Genomic DNA, 22,054 nt, shown 5'->3' with positions numbered 1-22,054 from the left:
ATGCGACAAACTTAGTGCATATGATTTATATGTGCCAACTTGAGGGGAGTGTTAGAACTATGTAATTATAATAATATTGTAAATAAGGAAATTAGTATCTTTGTAATTATGGTAATTATATAATTGTTCATTTTTTATTAAAGATCCCTATTATATATATGTTCCATTGTGTAGTCAAGACTCATGGATTTATCCTACTTTTTTCATTCTTCTTTCTCAATAATAGCTTAAAGAAAAATTGCCTTGTTATGAAAGAACTGAAAACTATGGTAGCAGAGTTTAGCTAGAATAGAAAACTTAAGACATTGTGTCCTGATCACAGCAAATTGCAGCTGTAGCTTCTGATGATATAGAAAATATTAAAGTTTACTAGTTTTTTTTTTTTTTTTTTTTTTATTCTGGACTATTTTGCAGGTTGCAGCGGCATACTTTGCATTCTTGGAGACTCTCTTCAATGGTCATTTGTCATTTGTTCTGAGTTTGGATAAATCTGCATTTATGCTTGTCATTGGATCTCTTGAATCAGGCCTTAAAGATTTAAGTGAAAAAATATCGTCACAGGTTTATAAAAGCTTGGCATATTACATAGTTGGGATAATTCAACTAATGTTATTACTGGTTTTCAATACAAGTTTTTGTTCATAAACTAAATATTGATTTTTATATGCTTATGAATTGGTAAACTAAGCGCAATTTCTTATAAGATGTCATTGTGTACTTGCTTAAACTAACTATCCTTTTTGTGCATGTAGTGTGCCTATGCTATTGACAACTTGGCAACGTTTTATTTCACCCATGTTACTGTTGGAGAGTCAGTAACCTCACCTGCTGCCGTTAATGTAGCTGGACTCATTTCTGATTTTGCTGAGCTATTCTCTAGGGTAAGGTTGTGATTAGATTGATGCTAATATTCATTTTTCATTTACTTATAGTATGCAGTTTGCAGTAATGCGGCTTACTCTATTGATGTCTTGATATAAGTGTGTCTTCATCTTTACTTGTCTTCAACATTTTCCTTAGATATTGAGAACCCTATTTGAGATTGTTATATTGGAGGACCGTGGCAATCAGTGGACTCTTAGCAGAGCAATTCTGAGCATGATACTAATTAGTGAAGAGGTAATGATTTGACAATACTATTGTTACACTGGTTCAGAAGCTATAAATTTGAATGTTGTTACTTGTTAGTGCTGATCAGAGCACATAATCTGCCAGTAGTGTTTTGATATAGTTTCAAAAACTAGGCAACTACGTACTTATTATAGCATTTAGCCAGCTGATATTTTGAAGTTGGAATGCAAAATACCAATTTTCTGGATGTTTGAGCAGGATGTTACAATGGATGATATTGTTTTGATATGATAACATTCTGTTTAAATCTGGAAATGTTGGATGTCCAAGAATAAAGGATTTCCACGTTCTTGGGTATTCCATGTTGATAGAAAATTGTGTATAAATTTATAGGGGTTTTTTATGTGCTATCTAGTCATATGCATGCACCAAGAAAAACTATTTTGGCTGTTTTCAAACAAGGTTATCAATAGTTTGGAAGTAAAACCACTGGGAAACATAAGCATAAATGATCAAAAGATTTCACATGATTGGGCTAGATTTATGTTGGTTGATTTATGTTGGTTATGATTCCATTTTCTTAGATAAAAATAGAAATATTGTTAGATCAGAGGGACAAAATAGAAGACCAGGTGTGCTCCACAAGAAACCACAAAGCTGAAGAAAAAAGTGTAAAGCCCCTCATTGGAAACTACAAAACAAACACTTCAAATAGATAAAACATAAAGAGAACCACCACAAATGTCCCAAAAACTTCATAGGAAACTTCCTCCACTAAACCCCAGCTGCAAAGTGATAAACTAATATGAAAATAACCACCACACAACACACTCTTTTGTTTTCAATAGAGAAGACATCTTCACAAGAACCAAACTAGGCCTTCTAAATCCTTTAGGCTTTCATGATTTGCAGTTTCTGATCTTTGTTGTTCCTTTTGTACCTTATTCATACTGCTGGTATTTAGTGAGAAAACCACCTTTACATTCTAACGAATGGGTTAAGCAACTTTATCCATATCGAGTCAATAATTGATTGTGGATCCTGCAGCTCACTCTTATTGCCTAAAGGCAAAGGCATAAGACAAAAAACTTCCATCCAATGTTCTCCCATTTGGCCTAAGTCTTTTTATACTTGGAAATTAGATTATTCCCAATGAATACGCAATGTTGGAAACAACAACAACTGGGCATTTTCCCACTAGATGGAGTTGGCTTCATAGATTTGATCTATGAAACCATAAATTTCTGTTGTGAAATGTGTCTATAAACAAGTTATTGACCTCGAAATCGTTCTTAATTCTTTTATTTATAGTTTTTCTGGATGCCTTGGTGCTGCCAAACCACCTAAAGTGAGATTGTATCATCTTTTGTAGAATAGGCACTACCCCAATTTTTTGCTTGATGCGTTAGGTTCTAATCCTATCTTGTTTAGTATGTGTATGCCCACTTAACCATTGTGGCATTCTTACCATTTCTGCCACATTGAGTTCATTCTCTTGTTGATATCTATGTAATACTAAATTGGTACCACTTCCACTAGTCTAGATTCATTGTAACATAGGAAATAGAATTAAGCTAAGTAGCCTAGTTATTTTTCCTTATAAATTGCATTCTGTATTCACTTCTCTCTGTCATTATTTTGTATATAAAGTCAATGGGCTGGGTGCATTCATCATTCAAGCATCTTGTTAAAAAACTCGAGCTTAACTCACTCCCAAAGGCTTGTTTATAGGAGGACTCCACAAGCTCTTATAAGTTATAAGGAGTATTTTGGTTCTATTCCTAGCTAATGCGAGACATCTTAACACATCTTATGAAAAATGTGTCCTACTTTCTCTGGATATCAACTTAGTATCAGAGTGATTTGATCTTTTCACTGTTGTGCATCTCTATTCCAACCTCTGTCAAGGTTGGAACTCAGTCCTAAGTTCCTTGATCACTATAGTCGGCCCTTGGGTGCCTCCACTGGAAAATTTTGGCTGTCTGAGTTTTTTCATTGGAGAAACCACTCCACACAGTCATCAATTTTCCCCCTTATTCCAATTTTCCCACTGCACAGTCATCAATATCTAATCATATCCCTTATTTTGTGATCATTGTTTTCTAACACTCCTCCTTAAGCTTGAGCATATAAGTCAAATGACCCAAGCTTGTCAAAAATGTAGTCAACACGAGAACTTTTGAGGGATTTAGTGAACATGTCAGCCAACTAATCATTAGAGTGGACAAAACCAGTTATGATTTTGCCTGCAAGCACCTCTCTTACAAACTAACAATCTATCTCTATCTGTTTGGTTTGTTCATGGAAGATTGGATGTGATGCAAAGTGAAGTGCAGCTTGATTATGGCAAATAAGTTTTGCCTCCCAATTTTAATTGTTGAAGTAATTGGCTATACCATATAAGCTCATATGCGGCTGCTGCCATAGCATGAGCACCAAATCTTGCAACTATGTTTTTTTTTTTTTTTTTTTTTTCCTCCACGAAATCAATTTTCCTCTAATCATATCCAGAAGTGAATCTTCTGTCTAATGGTAATCATACCCAATCAGTATCAAAGTAACAATTGATTCTGGCATTACCTTTATTTTCATATAATAATAGCCTTCGTCCAAGTGCATTTTTAATGTTCCGAAGAATTTTTATCACAGCATCCCAGTGGCTATCACAAGGGGCATTTAGAAACTAGCTTACTACGCTAACTGCAAATGTGATGTCTAGTCTAGTGACGGAAAGGTAGTTAAGTCTACCCATGAGACACCGATCTCTTCTTGGGTCTTTCATTGTCTGCCCTCAATCCATGGGAAGCTTAACATTAGGATCCATAGGAGTATCACATGGACGACAATAAAAAATACTGGTCTTAGTAAGAATGTCCAAAGCATACTTCCATTGGGAAATGGCAATGCTCTGAGTATTCGGCAAACAATCATAAACCTTGATTAAAGTGTTGTATGAATTTGATATGGCTTTTGTTCTTTGTGACCTTCATAAGGATCCTAATAACATTCAAAGTCAAATCTACTGAATCCAAACATTTTTGTTGTTAAAGAACTTGTTGATAATTTGTTGTGTCTGGTCAATTTAAGAATCTTCCAACGTTTATTCTCAAACAAAGCTGGTGCCTTTGTAACAAATTTTTGTGGCTATGGAGGAGGACATAGTCGTTAAAAGAAGAGGGGTTGCGGTAGTTGTCTGCTAATGTATCTCAATCCCTAGTGCTATTTGTTAAGAAAAAGGATGAATCCTCTGAAGAAAATAAGATTTTCCCATCAGACAAGTATAAGGAGTATCTTCAACTGAATCACTCAGATTTCGTAGGCCTCACTATACCAATATGGTAATTCCTTAGTTTGTTTTTCTTAGTTTTTGCTTACTCGTTACTAAATTTTTGTCCTTGTTGCTTCTGATCATATTACTAGTAAGCCTTACCTTTTCTTAAATCTATCTCCCACAAAAATTCGTCATTCTGGACTCTCTTGTTTCTACTCATGCTTGCGAATGTCATCTGTACGGTAGAATCAATTAGTCTCCTAATTGAGGAAGTAATTTTAGGTGTCATTTCCTTATTTTATTATGGAATTTACAAGTTATGACTTGGACTCAAGCTGCTTCTAGTTCTAATATTATTTGTTACTTGGTAATTTACAATTATTATTATTATAGAATCTGTAACTTGAATTTGTTTTCTGTGTATTGCATATGATCCAAGGATCTTAATTTATATATGTACAAAGAAATCTATATTACTTACAGATTAGCTGTAATTACGCTATTTTACTGGTCTAATTACTATAATTATACATCATACCTAATTACTATATTTACATATCAACACTCCTCCTCAAGTTGGGGCATACAAATCATATGCACCATGCTTGTTACAAATATATTCCACTCGAGGCCCCTTAAGGATTTTGTAACAAGTCCGCCAACTAATCATTGGAACCAACAAAGCTTGTCTCGATTTCTCCTGCGAGAATCTTTTCTCTAATAAAATGGTAATCAATTTCTATGTGCTTAGTTCATTCATGAAAAACTAGATTAGAGGCTATGTGTAGTGCAGCCTGATTGTCACAAATTAACTTCATCTTATCAACCTCTTTTACTTTAAGTTGTAGGAGTAATTGTTTTAGCCAAGTAAGTTCACACGTGGTCACAGTCATAGGACGATATTCTACTTCTGCGCTGGATCTAGCAACGATGTGCTACTTCTTGTTTTTTCATGAGATTAAGTTTTCCCCAATAAAGATACAGTATCCCGAAGTAGACCGCCTATCTGATGGTGATCCAGCCCAATCAGCATCAGAGTAGCCAACAATAACAGAGTTTCCCTTATTCTGATAAAGTAGCCCTTTGCCTGGTGCATGTTTGATATATCTGAGAATGCGAACAACATCCCAATGGCTGGTACTAGGAGTGTTTAATAACTGGCTGATTACACTTACGGCAAAGGTGATGTCTGGTCTAGTGATGGTGAGATAGTTGAGTTTATCAACTAAGCGTCGATACCTTTCTGGGTCTTTCAAAGGCTTCTCCTGACCCGGAAGGAGCTTGATATTGGGCTCCATAGGGGAATCAGTCAGACGACAGTCAAGCATGCCAGTTTCAGTAAGAATATCAAAGACATATTTGCGCTAATTGAGAGAAATCCCATGGCTGGATTGGGCAACTTTAATGCCAAGGAAATATTTGAGAGGACTGAGATCCTTGGTCTGAAAATATAGGGACAAGTGTTGTTGGAGGCGCTGGATGCACATCCACTCACTGCCAGTGATAACAATATCATCCACATATACCACTAAATAGATACTGGTATGTTCTAAAGAGTGGAGAAAGAAAATAGAATGATTAGCCTCACATCGAGTCATGCTAAACTGTTGTAAGACAGTATTAAAGTGGCTAAACCAAGTACATGGGGACTGCTTTAAGCCATACAAGGAGCGTCGGAGGCAACAAATCAAGGGAGACGGGCCAGGGGTAGTAAAGCCAGGAGGCTGGTCCATATAAACTTCTTGTAATTCACCATGGAGAAAGGCATTTTTTATTTCTAGCTGATGTAGGCGCCACTGATGTACGACAGCAAGAGCAAGGAAGAGACGGACAGAGGCAATCTTGGCTACTGGTGAAAAGGTATCGCCATAGTCTAGTCCAAAGATCTAGGTGTAGCCATTGGGTACTAATCCGGCATTTAAGCGGTCAATAGTTCTATCAGGGCCAACCTTAATAGCATAAATCCAACGACAGCCAACAGTGGTCTTGCCGAGAGGGAGAGAAACAAGGTCCCATGTGCCAGTGGAGTGTAAGGCAGCTATCTCATCTCTCATTGCATTTCGCTAGTCGGGATCAGACAACGCCTTATCTATAGTTTGTGGGATAGACACAGAATCTAGGGAGGACACAAAAGTAGGGTAGGAAAGACATATAGGATTATAATTCAAATGACAAGCATAAATAGGATTAGGATTACGAGAAGACCTGACACCTTTGCGCAAAGCAATAGGGAGTTCCTGTCCAGGAGTTGGAGAGGCGGTTGGACTAAAAGATGAATCGGGAGGAATGTGCTCCGATTGCAGTTGTGCAGGAATCGGGTGAGGCCTTCTATGGTAGGTGAGAAGTGGAGGAGGAGAGAGTATAGGGGTAGGAGCAGGTGGAGGAGTAGTAGTACCTGAAGAAATGATATCAAAATGAGAGGCAGTGTCAGAGGAAGCGGAGAAGAAGGGACAACTTTTGAAGAAACTGACATCAGCAGAAACTAGGTAACAGTGGAGGTTGGGAGAATAACATTGATAACCTTTCTAAGACAAGAGTATCCCAAGAGAGACATTTGAGTGATTTGACAGTGAGTTTGTCACGTCCTTGAGAAAGTTCATGGACAAAGCAGGTGGACCTAAAAATCCGAGGAGGAAGAGAGTAAAGAGGTTGGGCAGGAAACAAAATGGAATGAGGTACCTAATTGTCGAGGACAGAAGATGGCATGTAATTATTAAAAAAACAGGCAGTAAGGATAGCATCTCCCCAAAACTGGAGTGGTACTTTGTAGTGGAAAAGGAGAGTGCAAGCTGTTTCAACTAAGTGACGATTTTTTCGTTCAGCAACACCATTTTGTTGTGGTGTATGGGCATAGGAGGACTGATGCAGAATACCCTAGTTAGACAAGAAAGACTGAAAAGCAGAAGACAAGTATTCGTGAGCATTGTCAGTTTATAAGATTCTAATTTTACTGATAAATTGAGTTTGTACTTCAGAAGCAAAGGAACGAAAAATAGAGAAAAAGTCAGAACAATTTTAAGTAGAAATAACCAAGTGCAATGAGAAAAATTGTCTATAAAAGTGACAAAATATTGATATCCTAAGGAAGAAGTAATACGACTTGAACTCCAAATATCCGAATGGACTAAATAAAGAGGAGAGACAGCTCTGTTATTGACATGACTCGGAAAAGAAGCTTGAATATGTTTTTCTAACTGACATGACTCGTATTCTATAGTGGATGCTTTGAGTAAGTGTGGAACCATGATCTATAGTTTTTGAAGGTTCAGATGACCCAATTGTTGATGAAAAAGAGCAGGGGATTCGATAGCCGAACAAGCAATTGGAGCCAGTGCGGTAAGATAATACAATCCTTGAGATTCATATCCTACTCCAATCGTCTGTCCGTTAGTTCAATCCTACACAAAAATAGAGTTATTAGTGAAAAGAACTGAATAAGTGGACGAATGAGTAAGTTTACTAACGAAAATGAAATTGAAGGGACAATTTGGAACAAATAAAACTAACTCTAAAGAGAGACCTGGGATAGGGGTAGTATTATCAATGCCAATGACGTTGGTTTGAAAATCATTAGCTAAAGTGACAAGAGGAAGATAATCGAGATAAGTGAATTGTGAGAAAAGGAAAACATTACCAGACATGTGATCAGAGCTGCCAGAATCAAGAACCCAAGGACCAAGGGATGGAGACTGGAAAATGCAAGTAACAGGAGTACCTATTTCTGCTACAGAGGCAACCGGTGGAGCGGCCTGGGGGTTGGTAGTGGATCTGACTGTATGGTGACTTTGTATAGAAGATAGTCCTAGTATTCCAATGTAGGCACAGGAATATGAGATGGTACGGTAGGAGCTAGAGATGGCATGTGGGCAAGATTCACACTAGGATTATGGGCTCTGACCTTTGGTGTGACACTAAGTCTCAAGATGGCCAAAACGTTTGCAGTAGGCACAACGAGGATGCGGACAAGAATAGGTGTTACCACGTTTCCTCCCACGACTGCAAGGGGGAAAGGAGTTTGGCAAGAGTGCAGAGGAATCAAGAGGGGAAGTGGGGTTGCCACAAATGATGGAAGAGTGGACATGCGTAGCAGCTGCTCAGAGATAAAGTCAAATGATGGCAATATGGGACTAAAAAAACTTGATTGCGAACAGAGTCGTGTTCTGGAGGAAGGCCATGAAGAGCAAGCACCATGAAGACTTTGCTCCACTGTTGGGCATGTTTTTCAGCATCACTAGTAAATGGCATAAGAGCATTAAATTCAGCCATCAAGTTATCAAGGTTACCTAAGTAACTTTGCATATCCATGTCCTGTTTCTTGATGGAGATAAGGTTGACAATGACTGTATAGAGACGGTGAACTTGATTGGAATAAACTCGTTAGCCTTATCCCAAACCTCATAACAGGTTTTAAATGGACGGTACTGATGTTGCAGTTTGGCATCAATGGAGAACCAGAAAACACTGCAAAGGGAGGCATCAACTTGCTTCCAATAGTCTCGTTTGTCCGCAGCAATGTCTTTAGCCTGTGTTGTGAGACGGTCAGAGCGGCCTTGTCCTTGGAACCAAAGTTCAACAGCAGCTACTCAAGAGGAATAATTGGGAGCCCCGAGGAGTTTCTCACAAGGTATCAAAGGCACAGTGGTGAAGGTCACAGCAGCACTTTCGGAGGTGGACATTGCAGGAGTAAGGAGAAGAGAGGAAAAAGGCTATAAGAATGTACTGGGAGGGTCGCCGGAGATGGAGAAATGGTAGAGAAGGTCGCTGAAGCAGAAACGACGTCAAAAAACGAGATGCGCAGGCTAAATATGGCGGCGCATGAAACTGACGTACAGGAACTGTGGCGGCGCGTGCAGCGGCGGGTGGCGTCAGCGAAAAGTCAAAGGTGGTCGCCGGGAAGAGACCGTCTTGGTCGCAGCCTTAGATGGCCGAAAAAGTCAAAGGTGGCATAGATCGGGCCTGGAGAAGGGCGTGGTTACTGTAGCAACTGAGAAATAGGTGTCTGGTCAAAACTCAAATCTGATACCATATAGAATCTGAAACTTGAATGTGTTTTCTGTGTATTGCATATGACCCAAGGGTCTGAATTTATACATGTACAAGGGAATCTATATTAATTACAGAATATTATCTTAATAAAGGTAATTATGATATCTTACTATAATTACGCTATTTTACTGGACTAATTACTATAATTACACATCATGCCTAATTACTATATTTACATATCAACAATTATAAATAAAACTAATAGGTTATTATTTTTTGTCACATCAACACACCAACCTCATATTCATCTAACGTATTATTCAGAGCATTCTTGCCCACTTTTCTTTCCACCATATGTAAATCTTATTATTTCTACTGTATATACTAGCATATTGACTTGCTATTTTTGTTGCAGATGTTCACAAATATCAAGGCTCAAATTTTGGCTTCATATGTAAGTCCAAAACTGTCTTATGAATTTTATTCCTGGCCAGCATATCTTGCTATATGATTTAGCAGTATTATGGACTCCTTTCTATTGGTATTCTTGGTACATCTATGATAATATGGTTGTTAATACTATTGATCTCTTGTTCTATTATCATATGATATTTAATAAATTGATTAGTAATCTATACTGGAACAAGTAATTTCTGAATATAATATTTTGATGATAACACTCTATGCAACATTACATTATTTCAAGCTAGTCAAAATTGAGGTTCTAGGTAGGGATTGGGAAGGGGAAAAAAACGTAAATTGTGAGATTCTAAGTTCTAAAAAAATTCATAATTTATGCATATAAATTTATATGAGAAAGGATCCAACTTATTCTAGTGAGTTATTCCAACTCTTACATTGGTCATTAAATTATCATTAAACTATTTTGTCCTAAAAGCAAATTTTCCAATTAAAAATTCCTTTTATATAGATCATATCTGCAAAGTTTTAGATTAATTCAAAATTATTTCTCTCATTATGTGTGTTTTTACTATCAAAATATATGAAAATAAGAACCTACAAAAAATAACAAGGCCTTTTTCATATTCATATACTTCAAATTTGACAAAAGTTGACATAAATAACCAAGGTAACATCTTTATTATTCAACGGTTAAAATTTAAAACCATAAAAATCACATTCTATATTACGTTATTCACAGTGCTAGAGTTGTTGTAACTCACCGGTGTTAGTTGATCCCTTCTCAATTTGTAATATATACATGTAGTTCTTTAGCCACAAATTAAGAACGTAAGCTAAAGTAGTAACTCCAAATACCAAATACCAAACACCAAGTTTTTGACGAGACAAGATATAAAATAGAAACAGAGAATGCTGACTGAGCAAGGAGAACAGTCAAACAGAACACAGAGATAGAGGTACCAACAGCACGCTGAACCATCCTTCTCACAGTGCAGTAGCATCAAACAAGGAAAAGAGAAAATCACGACCCTGGAGAAGATTGGTGACACCAGAACAAATGGGAAATGCAGGCACAGAAGAGGACCAGCACAGATGTTCTGTTTGAAGTGCAACGTAGAAAAAAAGGGTTTGGAGAGCTGAAATGTCGTTTAGGGTTGAGAGGAAATTGGGTTTTCAGGTTTCATCCAAGTAGATCTTGAGTGAACACCAACCAAATTTTGTTGTCCAGCTTGGTGGATCACATGTTCACATCGTTTTACGAGTAAACATGACAACACTGGATGGCAATCCGAAGCATGATCCCGGTAGTACAAGCTACATAAAATCATAGAATTGTGTCATCTTTCTTGTGTGATTTTATGAGTAAGATTGCGATATTGACTACCATGCATTATATGGCCGAAACAGAATAATTCCTTTCCTAAAATAAGGCTAAATCTATGATAATTAACAATCTACTTAATGGTAAGATAATTTAAAAGTAGTTTCATTACAGTGCAACAAATGTCTTCCTCGCAGCAAGATCTTAAAAGTCTCAATGAGAGTGATCATTCCTGTCCTGATAAATAGGCAGACAAAACCAATAAGTAATAAATGAATACTAATTCAGATATCTAATCTTTTTCAGGAAGTTATGAAATGTTGCTTGTTTCCTGATCGAAACTATCTAGAATTCCATATATTTTAATTATTTGCCTCAGTTTTTCTCAAGTTAATATTTGTTAATGTCAGTATTACTTAAAAGGTGTGCATCAATTGGAATGTGAAGATTTCTATCAAGAGCAAAACACTATGGAAAGTGTCTTACAGTTAGGCAGTAACCAGTCTTGTATTTGTTTACACTGGCGACTTCTTTAGATATTCTACCCACAAAAGAAGTAGCAATAATTTCAAGTTTTAAAATTTCCTTGAATTATTTTGCAGCCACAAGACCAATACCAGCGGCTATCGTTGTGTTTTGACAAGCTTATGCAAGATGTGACGCTGAGTTTGGAAGCAAAGAACAGGGATAAATTCTCGCAAAACCTGACCAGATTCAAGTCTGAGTTTTGTGCCAAATAGCATCTGCCTGGCAGAATATTTTGGCCAGCTCAGAAACCATATGGCATCTTGTGGTTTTTTCTTCTTCACATATTGTAGGGGTATCTAATTGAGTTCTGTGCTTCATTTACCATGATTCCTTTTTGGGGGGAGGGGGTGTCAGTGTTGGGCAATATGGCTTGATGAAAGCTCTGCTGCCATGTTGACATACCGTAAAAGAAAAGGAGGGAGAGAAAATAGCAATTCCTAGTTGAACAGGTAGATTGTGATGAAGTTAGGCTCAAATGCCTTGAAACCATTACCTTTTCCCCCTTTTAAACTAGCTGATGCTAAATTTGAAGGGAGTTTGTAAATTGTAGGATTACAGATAATAGAGTTTACAATATATAATATATTTTGTTAATACTGAATGATTATCGTTCCGGTTTTGCTTTTTCATCACTTTTAAATTTTATGAGAAAAAAATATATGAAATGTGAAAACTACTCTGATATTTAAAATATTTTACAATAATTAAAGATATAATAATGATATACTAAATTACAATTTTCTCTTGAGAGATGTTAAGTTATACGTTGCTTCTTTTTTTTAAATATGTGTTCTGTCACTTGAGAAATGGATATAAGTTATACTTCAATTTATTTCATTATGAACAAACTACTAAGTAGAAGTTAATAATTATGAATGTGTCTTAATTTTATTTTGTATTTTCTACTTTTAGGTGAGAAAGAAAGAAAACAGCTGAATATAATTGAGCTAATAAAGCTAAATATATAGCTGAACAATGTGATTGAAACAAATGCATTGATTATACAAAATAAATTAATTATTAAAACATATCTCAGTAATATGTAGCAGTAGTACAATGATAATATCAGGAGATAATTTTTAAGATAACTTTAAATATATTTTAAATTTTTATAAACGAGGTGTTTTAATTTTTGTGCTAATTAATTTTATCCTGCATTCTTTATTTTATCAAATTTACCAAATTTTACACTAGTAAAAAGCTTGTTAAATGGTAACAATATGCTAGATATACAAATAACAATTGACATTGTGTCATATTATCTACAAATATATTTAGAATTTAATATTATTTAATTTTAATATAGAATTGCCATGCGTTTAGTAACTACTGAAAATCCTTAACAAACTTCGAAGCTAAAAGAAAAGGACAAAGGAGGAAAAGAAGGTTCAGAGACAAACAAATAGATGGAATCTATATTTCTAATTCATTGAAGAGAAAAGAATGGATATATATACAACCTATGAGTCCCATAATTACAGGAAGGGATAAAAATGCATAACAGAAAAATATACGCCTCAGCTTTATTCTAGAGGCTGGTATAACATAATGCAGCAGTAAATAGAAAAAACCAAAAAAAAAAAAACAGAAGAAACAAAATTGTATATCTGTACAGAGGAAAGCTGTGCTGAGCTGTGTAATTAGAATGATGATAATTTGGGCTCTGCTTCTTCTTTTAGAAGCCTACGCGCTGCCAATTACAATAAACTCTCATTTGTCATCTTTGTTGTTGGGGGAGAAATGTGGGGTAGTAGTCAGATTTCTTTACTCTGTAGCTATGTCTGTGGGGAAGAAAGTTGTCCCTTTGCTTCTTTTCAAGATCTAAGAGAAATAAGTGATTAGAAGATTCAGCTAAAACCTTGAATTTGAAAAAACTAGATGGAGTTTGGAAATCAAGTGTAATATTGTCGATACTGTATAACACACCAACGACATGGTCTTCAACAAGTCACATAAGCATTTACCAAACTCAACAATAAGGACTAAAATTTGAGAGAATTTAAAAATGAGAGATTATAAGCTAAAATAATTAGTTACAAAGTAAGACAAAAAAAACATCACAATCGTAACAGTTAAGATTATACTTTAGCCTTTTTAGATATTACAACACAACAAACACATTATTTTAAAATTGTCTGCTTTAAATGTTAAAATCTTTAGAGTTTGTTACTGTTAAATACATGTAATTATAGTAATACAAAATCTTCATCTTTTAATTAGATAAGCTTATTTTACATAATTGCTCTTGTATTTATGATTATCAAATATAAAATATATGTTTCCCTGTGTAAATGAAAAACACGAATTTATTCTATGCAAAAAAACTGTTTGGTGAATATTTATAATGGAACAAAAGAGTTTTTATTTAAAAATAAAAATAAAAATTCTTCCACTAGTTTTTTCAAATAAAAATTATTCCCAAAACTAAAATAATATGTTTTCAAATAATAAATACTCTAGCTTCCTTCTACTCCCTTTCCAAATTTAAAAATTAACCTTTTTAAAATTAAAATATATTTTTAAATTTTTAAATAATTATTTTTTGAAATTTTCATTCCAAACAAATAATTTTTTGAATAAATAAATACATATATAAATATTTACCCTACAAATTTAAAATTCTCTCTTTTTCTAAAAAGTAAGTTTTTTTTTTCAATAAAACATCATTGACTAATTCGTTTAGCTAAATAAAATAGAAAAATTTAGCCACTGCTTGGTGGCTAAAATTTTGTCGCTAAATTTTTTACAAATATTGTATAAATATAAAAAAGAGAAAGGTAGGGGGAGCTTTTGGGACAAGAGGAGGTGAACTATTGTGAGTGGCATAACTCTGAAGAGAAAGAGAAGAGAGTTGAGGTGTAAACATTATTTTTAGCAAAGAGTAGGCAACAAGACTAAATTTAGTTAATTTTAAAAACAAAAAACTTAATCAACTTTAAAAGAAGTTAAAGAAAAGAATTACACATATATAATCTAAAATAAAATACCAAAGGTACTGTTAAGTATTTTAAACATTTAATTCTAAAAATAAATCCAAAATAAAAGTTTCTAATTTTTAATTTGTATATACACAGTTAATTTCTTTTAATATTCAGCCTAGAGAAATAGAGCTATACAACCACCAAAAGCGCTGAAGCCAAGTAAGGAAACTATCTTTGAAGAGAGATTGACAAAATTAACAAGAATGGCACTTCAGCATTAATAATGGCTATGTACCAATGTACACAAATGCAAAAAGAACCATTGTTAATTACATGGGTATGTGAACAAGCCTCCTCTCTCATTGCTCATCGACAAGCATAATTTTATTAAAGAAGGTATAACTAATGGATATAGTTCAAAAATATTATTAAATTATATTATATTTTTTAATAAAAAATTTAAAATATATTATAATATTATATAAAAATTAATAAATTTTAAAATATAATTATCAATAAATATGTTCTAATATATTAAATTAAAGAGTTAAAATTTGATGAAAATTTAAGATAAATATTAAATGAAAAAGAAGTCACTATATATAGTATTAAAATGTTAAAATAGCATTATGTATTGATGTGAACGTGGCAAACAATATTTGAATATAATGAACCCGGTCACTACCACATCCACGTTCAGGATCCCAAACTCAACATTTTCTGTCCCGAAACACCCTCCTTTGTTAGGCTCTCTCTCGCTCCATCAACTAAACAGTTCTCACTCCCACCTAAGTTCAAGGAACTGAACAAGTAGCACTCTCAAAATGCTCCTAAAATCCTTGGCTGTGATAAAGCAATCCACAAACATCAATAATTTCTCCAACTTCATTCTGGCAACACTGTATAATTGGTTACTTAACACTAACTTATTTTGGCAGCTAAAAAAAAATACTTAAAGGTATTTCTTTCAAATACCAAAGATATAACTTCAACCTCAGACCATAAACATAGTTCAAAATGATTGTTTGTTTACTGAAGTGAAAGAAGTACACATAGCCATTGGCACAGTCATTTTGATTCCCAATTCATCCATTCTCATTCTATCCAAGACGTAGAACGTGATTTATTTGAGTTTGAATTATTAGAAGTAAATAATTAACAAAGTGGCAAGACTAGGACTTAGTTTGGATAAAGTTACGGAGAAGTACTTGTAAACAAATAATAGAAAAGAAAATAAAACTTCTTTTATAAGATAGAAGCAATGTATGCTTTTCTACTTTTTGAAAAGAAATTTCATATAACTTCTTCAAAGTTTGAAGATAAATTATTTTTAATTTATGAAAGGAATTTTATTTTTTTATATTATTTTTTTCCTATAAGAACTTATCTTGAAGTTTACCTAAACTAAATCTATGAACCTGTAAATTAGTATAAAAAATGAATAAACTTTTTCTCATAAATTAAAAATAATTTCTCTCTTCAAATTTCATATAAGCTAAATGATCAAGTTTTTTAGAACTTTTAAACAAGTAAAACTGTATAAATTATTTCTAATTCATGAAAGGAATTTTTTTTATTTTTTATACATATTTTTTTTCTTTTATAAGAACTTCTCTAAAAGTTTACCTAATCAAAGACTTATATGACTAGCTAAGCAAGCAATTCTCACTTCTAAAGATGAGCTTTGTCATTGAGGCATAATTATGTTGGGGTTTCTTTGCTTTTGTATCTCCTAAAAAATGAGGGGAATGTCAATTGATTGAGAAAACCATGACTTCACAAAAATAATAGAAACACAAAACCATCTAATTCACAAATAAATATAGTGTAAAAGTAAATGAGGATTGACAGGACATCAAGATTGTGCTTTGTTTCACCTTGATTAATAAGAGGCAGCTTGTGAAAACAACAAACAGATCTATCTAGTCAATATTTACAAATTTATTATAATTCAACTTCTAGTCATTGTCAGCTCCTTGACTGTTCGAAGAAACAGTGAACCATTAAATAAATTAGGCTTTAATATACTTTTTAGTCTTTACATTTTTGCAAAATTTTTATTTTATGCGTTAAAATTTTGCTTCTGGTTTTAGTCCCTAATTTATTACAAGTTCAACAATTTTGATCCTTTGTAGTTACAGGGTGACTAAGAGGTTGCCACAGGTATCCTTTGATAGGTCTGCATTACCTAGTATTATTTTATTTGGTCATAACAATAGAACATGATAAATTGATATACTATTTTAAGCTGATGAACCATATCAGTTCACAAAGCATTCATCTGGTTGACTTAAGATGTCATTGAAGGGGACGGACATTTTAGTAAGGACAATTTTAATACTTAGTTGATTCATTCTATTATTGAGTGAAATAATTGATGCGTAGAAAATGGAAAATAATGGTAAATTCAGTTGTATATAGGAGTTTGCTTCTGCTATTGATGCGATGAACAGCAAAAAAGTAAAGCATACTTACTTTAACATTCTGATTTTACAATTTTAGACCTTTTAAAGACCCGCTTCAGCCCCCCAAAGCCCTTAGTTGTTCTAAAATGATACTGTCAAGAACCAACCATTCTGAAAGCCAAAGTCATTATGAGAAGATACATGAATGGTTTATATTATATCAATTTTTCTGACCTGTTCAATATTTCAAAGGATTAAAAGTTATACATGGTAACTTTTTATTAAAAATCGTGGCATTTAATAGTATTAATGCATTGAATTGGATTGGCTTTTATAATTTTTAATAAAAGCTTATCATATATAACTTTTTATCTTATATAATGTTCTACAAGTTAAAAAAATTGATATTATACATGTAACGTACAAGCCATACCTGATCTAATCCATTAATAATCATCTAATCGTGATGTATGGCTATGCTGAAGCTACACTTCCCTATAAATTTGTTTCATCGAGAAGCTGGTGAAAGTTATTTTACCATCGAATGCACTGAGACATGGTTGGCGTCTACCTTGATGACGGGCTATGAACAGTGGCCAGACCCTCCAACCTTGCAAAGAGAGGATCAGAATGGTTTTGTTTCCCCTCCAAGAGTTTGCAAATCCGGATCCTGAGTGGCCTCATAGTTGATGACTCAATTTTTGGACAACCCCGCAGTTGAACTTGTTTCAAGTTTGGCATAAGATTAGTTATTTGTTCAGGCAGAGAATTCAATTTCTCACAGTAGTTGATGGTTAATAATGTGAGCTTTGGGGCTGCGAATCCTCCCTTGGGAAATGATGTGAATTTTGGACAATGCCTTATCCATATAGAATGAAGGGATTTGAAATTTGGAGGAGTTGCATTTGATGCTGAAACAGTAAGCGCTTCAAGATTTTTACATCCCCAAATATCCAGAGACTTGAGGTTGGGGAAGAGATCTAAAGGCAAGAGCATGAGTGAGTCACAGCTACCATGTAAGAATAATGAAGTCAAGGATTGGTGGTACCAAGGTGCATGTACTGGGAATTCTAGATTCTCACAATTCTGAATGTTCAACACACGCAGAGCTGGAGCTTTAGGAATTGAACAAAGCAAAGCTTTGCAATCTCTGATTAGAAGTAATGTCAAAGATGGAAGGTTACCTGGTAAATCCCCTATCAGTTTGGGACAGCTTTCAATATGAAGCTCTCTAAGATGACAGAAAGCTCTGCTGCCTGCATTGTCAGCATAATGACACCATTTCTCCCATGCTGACATATACTCAATCCTTAGAATTTCTAGTGCAGGAAAGCTATCAGTTGCAGAAGAGTTTCTATTTCCATGAAACTCAGACCCCACATTCACTAGTCCTTCAAATTTAATAATGTGAAGCTCTTTCAACAATGGAAGTTGTCCAAGTGGAGGCAATTTGTAGCAATATTTACTGCCCTTAAGCTGTAAGGACACCAAGTTGCAAAAGGAGTGATCCCCCAACCAATCTGGAAATTCTGTGCTTGGATAGTGATAGATATCTAGCTCCTTCAAATTAGTATGTGGTTGCAGGCTGTCCAGTATGGTTTTCTCATGCTTGGAGTTATCAGTATCACCACTCCCACCCCACTCCAAAGACAACTTTTCAAGACCATGCTTTTCCTTCAACTTTGCCTTTACAGAATCCTTACAATTACCAATATGTTCTATGTAATGAATGCACAATGTTCCATGTAAACTAGATAGCTCTCCCAATTCCCCAATGGAAGATCCATATTCTCCCACAAAAAAGTCACTCAACTTTTGGAGGCTTCTTAACTCACTCATATGCAATGGCATCCACCTCAAACAAGTTTTTGTAATATCCAAGTAGCGCAAGTTAACAAGCTTATGAATACCTTTTGGCAGCTCAACAAGATTATAGCACCCAACTAACTTCAGAGTTTGTAAATTGAACAAGCTGCAAATGGATTCAGGTAACCTCACAATCTGTGTGTCAAACACTTCCAGAGAGCGCAGATGTTTTAGTTCATCTATTGAATCAGGTAAACTATAGATATGTGCACCTACTAAAGATAACACCCTTAAGCACGTTAACTTTGTTAACAGATCATTTGGCGTGTTGTTGAACAAGTCAATGGATGTACCTATTGGTCTTATTTGCAAAATAGTCCTTAGGTGCTTTGCTTTGCTAACATCTTTGAGATTCAAACATGAAGAACTATCTGCAACAATGTGGGACAGATGGCGAGTTCTTTCCTCAACTTCGTTAGAATTGTTACCTTCTATTCTGACAGAAAATGTTCCTGACACAAATTGAGCCAAGTCATTTACAAGGTGATGCATCAGAAAACATGGCTTTCCACGCCGTGGTTGCTGGAAAAAAGATCTTGATACTAATTCACAAAAATACTCATTTCCAACTTCTTCAATTCTTCTGTGTCTTTTTGACTGTTGGAGAAAACCCTCTGCCATCCACAACAAAATTAGGTTCTCCTTTTCAAATTCATAGTCTTTAGGAAAAATTGCACAATAAGCAAAACATCTCTTCAAATGAGAGGGGAGATAATGGTAACTCAATCTCAAAGCTGGAAGAATATTACTCTCACGATCTTGCAGATCCCATATCTCACTGTTCAATACTTTGTACCATTCTTGCTTATCACTTTTAGACCTCAAAAGTCCTGCTAGTGTCTTCACAGCCAAAGGTAATCCCTTGCACTTTCTAACTATTTCTCTTCCAACTTTTTCTAGACTTCGATGCACACTAGAATCACCATAATCAAATGCGTGTTTTGAAAATAAATTCCAAGAATATTCATTGGACAATTCACTGAGATAATATGGTGGAACAGTTTGCATGATGGATGCAACATGCCCACTTCGAGTAGTTACTATAATCTTACTTCCAAGTGCCCCTTCATGTTTAAATGGGCTCCTGAATTTGTCCCAATTATCATAATTTTCATCCCAAACGTCATCCAGCACAAACAAAAATCTTTTCTTCTGTAAGTACATTTTGAGATTCCTCTGGAGAGAGTTTAAGTCTTCAATATCGCAACTACAAGATGTGACAACCTCCAAAAGGTTTTTTGTAATCTTGCAGATGTCAAATTCTTCTGATACATAAATCCAGGCCTTGAGATCAAATTCCTTCTGTACTCTATAGTCATTGTATATCAATTGGGCTAAGGTTGTTTTTCCAATTCCACCCATTCCAACAATGGGGATGACACCTATTTTTTCATCATGAGCATCATGTGACAAAACCATGTTAACCAAGGCTTCTTTATCACCGTCCCTTCCATACACATCACTTGCTTCTATCACAGATGAGGTTGGTGTCTTGTGTGCCACTTTGACCTCCTTGCCCAACTTTAGATCAAGTACCTCTTTCTGTTTTATAATAAACTCTAATTTCTCATGAACATCTTCAATTTTCTCCTCAAGCCCTTTATCATAAAACTTCATAGAAGTGGAGTGGAGTGTGTTTACCTCTTTTGCCTTGATTTCTGCATCAGTGCAGATCTCATCAAGTAGATCATCAGCTGCAAAGGCTACATCTTTGAGTTCCTCAAGCCACTCCTTCACTGATTCATTTTTCATTTGCTTTTCCTCTGCATCATTGAGCACAGCATTGACCGACAACAAGATTATCTTCAACCTTTTCAGTAACCTGTCGCTGTTTTTGCTTTTAAAGAAGTTGACAACCTCAGAAGAAGCTATCCTTTCAAGCAACACATTGAAAACAGCTCCCAGTAAAGGTCCAGCAACAAGTTCCAGAGCCATCGTGTGTTTCATTCAAGACTCTATAATTTCGATATATAGTAAAGTAGATAAAACAGCAGTGACTCTAGCCCTCTAATTGAATTGCTTCTCTTTCTAATTTCGAGTAGACTACTCGTCAAGTCAATGCCAGCTGTTTATTGAATATTAGTTTAAGGAAGCGTGCCAACTATCCAGGTACTCCAAAGTCCAAAAACATGAATATAATATCACAGTACTAAAATAGAACCTTATTAAGGACCCGTTACTCCAATCCTACCGATTAGGGGATATTAGTGTATGCTCTCTTATTTAAATTATTAAAATTTAGTATTATATATTATTATTTTTCTATTCGCTTTTTTTTTTTTAAATACTCACATCCCATTAATATATCTAAAAATGGTAAATCTTTGATTTGATGCTTGAAAAATAGTCATTTAATTTAATTTTAAAATAAACAATATTAAAACTATCTCTTTGCAATTTGTCATTCATTTAACCCTTAAAAAATAAAGAGCCTTTAATTTAGTAGTTAAATATTAAAATTAACTTTTAAATATTAAAATTAGTCTCTAAATGTACAGTCAATCTTTCATTTTAGTCCTTAAAACATAAGGAATCCTTCAATTTAGTCTTTAAAAAAGAATGTTAAAATTAGTCTATATATGTAATTTACCATTCATTTTAGTTTCTATATATGTTAAAATTATTAGCCTTTAATTTAGTCTTTAATGACCTATATCTGGTATTAGATGATGAAGAAATTATAAAATCGATTATAGAAGATATTAACTTCTAGACTCTAATGAAATTGTAACAGAAGATGATAATACTGCTAATCTTTGTCCTAAATTTAAAATTCCATTAGAGGACTACAAGGCATAGTGTAATCTGTGAAAATTTACTCTCATAATAAAACTTTTAGGTAAGTCCATTAGCTTTAATTTCCTGAGTCAAAAAATTAATAATCTTTGGGGAAAGAATGGTAACCTTAAAATATTGGACCTAAATAATGATTTATTTTTCTAGTTAAATTTGAGAACTTAGAAGATTATAAACATGCCTGATTTGAAGGGCCTTGACTTATAATGGATTATTATCTTTTAGTCCAAAGATGGAGGCCTTTGTTTAGCCCCAAAGATCAAAATCTTAGGAAATTGGTAGTTTCAGTACATATTCCAGATCTCCCCCTAAAGCTGTACAATGAGAAATTCTTATGCCAGGTAAGAACCTGCCTGGGATCTATGCTGAAAACTGATTCTCATACCTCCTTACTAGCTAGAGGTCACTTTGCCAGAATGTGTTGAAATAGATCTAAATAAGAGACTTATTCATTCCTTTAAAGCCC

General features: G+C 34.5%; 2 protein-coding genes across 5 annotated transcripts in view; one reads left to right on the top strand and one right to left on the bottom strand.

Annotated features, from left to right (window-relative positions):
- Positions 1-12,203, top strand: part of LOC113873837 (exportin-7-A-like) — a 59,356-nt gene extending 47,153 nt beyond the window's left edge. For 2 of the 4 annotated variants that reach the window (XM_027512180.1, XM_027512179.1), the window contains exons 25-29: positions 415-561; positions 753-881; positions 1,021-1,119; positions 9,744-9,782; positions 11,675-11,812. In XM_027512180.1, the coding sequence (XP_027367981.1) occupies positions 415-561; positions 753-881; positions 1,021-1,119; positions 9,744-9,782; positions 11,675-11,812 (552 nt within the window). Of the gene's footprint in view, positions 1-414; positions 562-752; positions 882-1,020; positions 1,120-9,743; positions 9,783-11,674 lie in introns of all 4 variants that reach the window. The other 2 variants (XM_027512177.1, XM_027512178.1) reach the window with 2 other exon arrangements.
- Positions 12,204-17,267: 5,064 nt separating this feature from the next.
- Positions 17,268-20,787, bottom strand: LOC113872901 (putative disease resistance RPP13-like protein 1). The gene has a single exon (XM_027510782.1). The coding sequence runs from the start codon at positions 20,737-20,739 to the stop codon at positions 17,494-17,496; it is 3,246 nt and encodes a 1,081-aa protein (XP_027366583.1). The 5' UTR covers positions 20,740-20,787; the 3' UTR covers positions 17,268-17,493.
- Positions 20,788-22,054: the final 1,267 nt, after the last annotated feature.

Source organism: Abrus precatorius, unplaced genomic scaffold (genome assembly GCF_003935025.1).
Source record: "Abrus precatorius isolate BTA unplaced genomic scaffold, Abrus_2018 Scaffold7, whole genome shotgun sequence".
Taxonomy (NCBI): Eukaryota; Viridiplantae; Streptophyta; class Magnoliopsida; order Fabales; family Fabaceae; genus Abrus; species Abrus precatorius.
The sequence above is the reverse complement of the archived record's forward strand: the minus strand, read 5'-3'. Positions and strand labels throughout refer to the sequence as shown.

Excerpts from the sequence above, each read along its gene's own strand:
- LOC113872901 (XM_027510782.1), bottom strand. The coding sequence starts at position 20,739 with ATGAAACACACGATGGCTCTGGAACTTGTTGCTGGACCTTTACTGGGA.